The sequence below is a fragment of the Octopus bimaculoides genome, chromosome 4 (assembly GCF_001194135.2).
Source record: "Octopus bimaculoides isolate UCB-OBI-ISO-001 chromosome 4, ASM119413v2, whole genome shotgun sequence".
NCBI lineage: Eukaryota > Metazoa > Mollusca > Cephalopoda > Octopoda > Octopodidae > Octopus > Octopus bimaculoides.
In genome coordinates this window covers 104103616-104109687 of record NC_068984.1, presented here as the reverse complement: position 1 = coordinate 104109687, position 6072 = coordinate 104103616, and the positions used below count along the sequence as shown (strand labels likewise).

Genomic DNA, 6072 nt, shown 5'->3' with positions numbered 1-6072 from the left:
TATATATAAAAACACATACACACACTGAGAAGTTCAAAATATTTATTGTGGTAGGAGACATAATATTCTCCCAAATAGTTAATCAATTAATATAGGAAGGTGTCATACCTAATGACTGGCATGGTAGTATCAAAGGCAAAAGGAGATACTTTGGAGAAAGGAAATTCTAGAGATATCACATTATTGGACCAGGCTATGAAGGTCACAGAGAAAGCTATGGTCAGGAACAACAGGGTTAGCTAAGATGAAATACAGTTTGGCTTCATGCTAATCAGAGGTACCACATATGCACTCTTCCTAATAAAAAAACTACAAGAGAAATACTTGGCTGAGAGTAAACCAATGTTCCTGGCATTCCTTCTTCTGATTTATCACTATCAGGCACGTCTCTATTTATCTTATCCTTGGTGTTTCTAGGTAAGCAAGCAGACATGGCTACCCCAGTAGTGTTGGCACGATAAAAAATGTTGCACCTAGAACACTCTGCAAAGAGTAAGATGAGAGGACCATCTTGCTGGGGAAATGACCAGCTCCCTAGTGAGAGTACTGTGAAAAAGACAGCTAGTAAACTGTAAAATGATTGAAGTTAGGAAGCCTTAGAAAATAAGCCAGAAATTAAACTCACGAGTGATATGTGGTTCATGACTTGTCAAGATGAGCAGAATCATTAGATATGTGCTGACTCAAACTGTGGTGATCCAGCCAACCCATGCCAGCATGAAAAGTGGTCAAAAAATGATTACATACACACATGCACATGATGGGGGAGGGAGAACATTTGCCCAAGATTGCATGTTGTATGATGGAACCCAGAACTGTTATAAAGTGACTGATGTAACATTGCCAAAGTTATTCATACTGTTTAGCTTCAGATCAGTCCTGATGGAACAGGCATATGATCAAAAGTGTTTCACCTGTGAAACTTCCTACCTTTTATTCATGATCATATCATCCAGTATATCCTTTCTATTTTAAGATGGTAGTGTGTGATTTGAAGGAAATTTTGCTGCTATTTTCAGCAAGTCAAACAGATCTGTGATTAAAGACATTTTGGCTATTATTTTTTGAAGGGTGATTGCCTACATAAAAGAACCCTTTCACTCAATGTATCACACTCATGCTGCCTCTATGTCTTCCTTTTTCAACATACACAACACTCTCTTGCTCTTGGTGCACTTTATCCACTCTTATCTCTTATCTCAACCCCTTTACAGAATGTACAGGGTGCTTTTTTTGTGGCACCAGCTCTATAGATGATTGCTTCATAATTTGGTACCTATAACTGAGGGAGAACAGGAAAAGGAGTGAGCAATGATCCTAGGTGAAGGGATGAAAGCCAGTAAATAATAGGAGAGGATGGAGGTTAGTATGACAGGGAATAGAGGAGAGGAAGTAATTAGTGTCAGGGTTGAGTAAAAAGTGATGGAACTAAAGATAATAGGGTGAATTGTGTAAAGGGATTTATGGCACTAAACACTATTATAAGGGGTGAGGGAAAGGGACAAGAAAGAAGCAATAGACTCAGATGGAGAGGAATCTCGAGAGAGTCACTGAAGGAAGGAGAGTTGGGATTCTGTTGTATTTCTTTCACTAAATTCCCAAAGGACCACACACACAAACAACTGTAATTTCTTAATAGAAGGATCCCTTAAAATTTTTAAATTTTAATTATCTCATTAAAATAGATAAAATTTATTATCTACTTATTTATTAACAAGAAAGCAAGCGAATATACATTTGACATACGTGCAAAAAATTACAAAGATTATCTCTTTTGAATATCTGACCTATGTAATTTACCAATATAATTTATGGATTATTAGGATAAAGCCACCAGCTTATATCATATATATGTGTTATGAAAGTTGGAGATCAGTACTTATATTATAAAGTTATATAACCAGCTAAGAACACTTAATAGAACAGAGAACTTCTCATATTTTAAAAATAGCAAAATATAATAAAAGAATTATGTGATAACTTAGGTTCAATATCATTCAAAATGATATGGCAATAACAGCTGTATAAAGATTTTACAAACATAACTGATAACTGATACAAGACATTAGTTTAATAAGGTGTCTGCTTCCATTATTGGTAAGAATTTCTAATGCTCTATCCTTACACATATTGTGTTTGCAAAAATCCAGCTCAACTTCGTTAATTTCTATTAACAGAGTACAACACTCAACTATAAAAATAGTACTTCTGTTTTAATAGTTGAATACCCCAAGCAGAAAATTTATATATGGATTAAATTAATCCCACTTTCTCTATCAAAATATAATGTAAACAAATTGTACTCTTCATAAAGTTACAGTTGATAGGATTTAAATTCTTACCCAGGGCGTTGGCAATTCCTGTTTTTACACTGCTGTGCTCCACATGACTTATTCTGTGTTGATGTTCTGCTTTTGTAAATACAACAAGACGTATACCCCATAGGGAACAAACACATACCTGGAGAAAAAGAAAAAGAAGAAAAATGAAAAAATTATGAGAAAATGCTAGATACACACACACACACACACATGAATGCACGTATAATCATTACATTCAAATTTTAATCTTTAGTTGACAGTATACATTTATTAATTAAAAACCAATATAGAATTTTTCTAACCACACTACATTACCAACTGGTTCACAATTCTCATAGAAGTAAGATAATTCCTTTTCTAGTATTTTTAATCTCTAAGAATATTCTTATCTTATATTATTTTTTTTATGCAAGGTAATAAATATCAAACTAATGAATAGATGAGTTTCAGAAAGTGACATAGAGTGTACATGTATAGACAATGAGTTTTATTGCAAACAAGTACATTATGTATAACAGTAAACACATTTGAAGATAAGTTTCACTTCAAGTAACAAATAAATTTTACATAAAAATCAGCATAAATAAGGTTAAAATATGTTGATTTCATAAAGTAATTAATTCACAGACTTTTCAGAAAGTAATAATCAAGAGCATATACTTGCTTGATGTTTAATTATGACTATAGACTAGTGAGACCAAAAAATAAATTTGATAAAGACCTATACCTAATGACTTCATTATAATTTGATATATAAATATGTCAAAATATCGTTTTTTTTTTTTTAAATCACTATTGTTGGACCGATTTGATTCCAATAAATAGCCAATAAGTAAATTTTAAAATAAACATACGATTTCAGGATCAATAGACATTGAAAGTCTGAGTTGAGCTTTTAGGCAGTTGACCCAATCTTTTTCAGTTAATGAACTCTCCTGGGTTCCAATTACATATAAATCATGAGGAATTACTCCCATTACAAGGGGCTCTCGAATTTTTCCTGCTCCTTGACATCGTACCCAGCTATTAAGACTTTCAGTAAATGGGGCAGTACCTGTTTAGAACAGAAAAATAAATGTTATCTTGGAATCTTTTAAAAGATCATTTACAAACAAATGTTAAACATTTTTGATAACTCAGAGTTCTGTTTCTGACTCAATTGCTTAAGAAATAAATATTGATAAAGCAAGACGGCTATATTATACTTTGATTAACACCATTTACCAGTAAGCTAGTCAATATCTATTGACTAGTGTACTGGTAAATGGTGTTGTTGTTTTGAAGACCACCTTTCCATGCTTGCATAGGTTAAATGAAAAATGTTGAGACAGATGCTCTTCTTATCACCAACCCTTACTTGTTTCCAAGTAAGATATTTCCTCTAGTTCTTCATAGATGTCAGTTCAATGGCCAGACATGTTTTCGTGGAAGATTGCAAACAAATCACAACACATATGGTGACATATGCTTACAATTAGCACATGTCAAGACAAGGAGACCTGACACATACCTACACACACATATAATGGGCTTCTATCAGTTTCTGTGTACCAAATCCATTCATAAGGCTTTGGTTGGCCTTGGGCTATAGTGGAAGGCATTCACCCAACGTGTTGCAAAGCGAAACTGAATCCGAAAGCACATGGTTGTGAAGCAAACTAAATTATTTTCATACTATTTTTATAAAACAATATCTTGAACAATATATATGTTGTCTAATATTCTATGATGCAGACATTTTTATTATAGGAATAGATAATAATTAAAATATCAAGAATTTGAACAATTACAGAAGTGTTTAAAGAAGGTATTTTATTTATTTACTGAAATTTGAAATTAATTTATTTCATATTTTAATAAATAAAAGTAAGGTGAAAGAAAATAAACCACTGAGATAGTGCAAGATTTAGATGAAGAGGGGCACAAGGCTATTCCACAAGTGAGCCTCCTTACAAAAGGCCTATGACAGTGCCAGAAATATTGTACAGTTTGGCTGAAGGGTTCTTACATTTTGAGACATTAAGCTTCAGCCTAGCAAGCTTATAAGTAAATTCAACACAGAAGTAAGACAAAAATTAAATTCTCTGTCAACTGATAGAAAATTATGCTCACCCATATTCCATGTTCCAATAAAGATAGATACTTGATCTATTTCTTCTGCAGTAGAATGCATGCTCTTCATTTGACATATATGTTGACAAAAGTTTTCTCGGGCATGTACACTTTCAAATTGATAAGTAAATGTCTTTTTCCCTTCTATTACAATATCCAGTCGACAGTTATCAGTTGATTTTTTGATCAGCTGCAAAACTAATGAAAAAATACAACAACGTAGAATGATGATTCCAACTAATATGCATGATTTTATACAAAAATTGGAGAGAAATAAACGAAAATAATGAGGATAAAATCTAGAATCTCTTATACCGACTAACAAAATATGAGAAAATCCTGATGACTAATTTAGTATTAATTAATTTATATTGATATAAGAGAGTGCATCAATATTATGCTTAGAGAGCTAAATTGGCATTAACCATGAAACTCAAAGTGTAAATGGTATCCCAGGTATTGAATATGGTGGAGTCTTTCATGACATAAAAACATTGTTATATAATTCTGAGAACATTAAGTGAATGAAAGAAAATATCAGCCACTAAGAGAAAGAAGTCGAAATAAAGTATGTCCAACCTCTTTTATCCCAGCATTTTGCTAACATATAAACCAACAGATTAAGGTTCAACTATATAACAGACAAAATCAGAGTTGACTATCAACTAAGGGGAAAAGAAACTCCAAGTTAACCCTTTTAATACCAACCAGCCTGAAATTGCCTTTAGTTCTATGATAAAAATTTCCTCTTTTAAAGTGATCTGAGTTAAAACCTTCCATCAAAATTTCATTTATATTCCAAACACCAGCTTAATAATGATTTAGTTGTTTTACTAAATTCTTCACTATTTTCAAAATTGGGACAAGGATAGTATATTTCATCATAAATAAGGTAACAAAAGGGTTAAAGTTTAATGAAAAGTTGAAAAATAAAATTGAAGGAAACAAGTTGATAAAATAATTGTATAAGGCTTAAGAATAAATTTATCAAGATACAGAATAATGAAAAGCACAAGAATTTTTTTTGGCAAAATAAGCAAAATGGGAAATATTTAACCTTTCTGTTACTGTTATTCCATTGAAATATAATGCCTTTGTTTCAATTAATTATGAAAATAATGAAGGAGTTAGTGAAATAACTTTGTCAATGCTAAGCTGGTGTTGTTTTAAATTTAGATCACTTTAGAACAGGAAGTTTCTACCAAAGAATCAGGGGTGGCCACATGTGGGTTGGCATCAAAAGGGTTCAAATCCTGGTGTATGCATGTAGTAATAGGATACAGTATGAAATAAGTAGCATTGAATAAATAGTAGGTTAGTAAATCAATTAAAATATCAAAGCCTAGTAGCATAAAAGCAAAAAACGAAATTTGAATGTAAATTGATTATCCTAATAAGTTTTTGTTCAGAAAAAGATAACTCCTATGCCTTCTTTATACACTTCACCTCACATGTTTGTCTCTGTAAATGGAAGATAGAAGATATGGAGAAATTGGGATTAGAGACAAAAACCTTAAGTTCTAATGAATGAACAAACTCTACAACATTTATTAACAGTTTCTCTTGTTTGTACATGTCTCTCTCTCTCTCTATATATATATATCTATCTATCTATCTATCTATCTATCTATCTATCTAT

The 6072-nt window shown here is 31.9% G+C and overlaps 1 protein-coding gene across 3 annotated transcripts in view; it reads right to left on the bottom strand.

Moving 5' to 3' along the window:
- The window catches only part of LOC106880499 (phosphatidylinositol 3,4,5-trisphosphate 5-phosphatase 2A), a 98858-nt gene that overhangs the window by 33086 nt on the left and 59700 nt on the right, over window positions 1–6072 (bottom strand). For all 3 annotated transcript variants that reach the window (XM_014930474.2, XM_014930475.2, XM_052967330.1), the window contains 3 exons: window positions 4434–4631; window positions 3176–3375; window positions 2343–2460 (listed from right to left, as the gene is read on the bottom strand). In XM_014930474.2, coding sequence (XP_014785960.1) covers window positions 2343–2460; window positions 3176–3375; window positions 4434–4631 — 516 coding nt within the window. The remainder of the gene's footprint in view (window positions 1–2342; window positions 2461–3175; window positions 3376–4433; window positions 4632–6072) is intronic.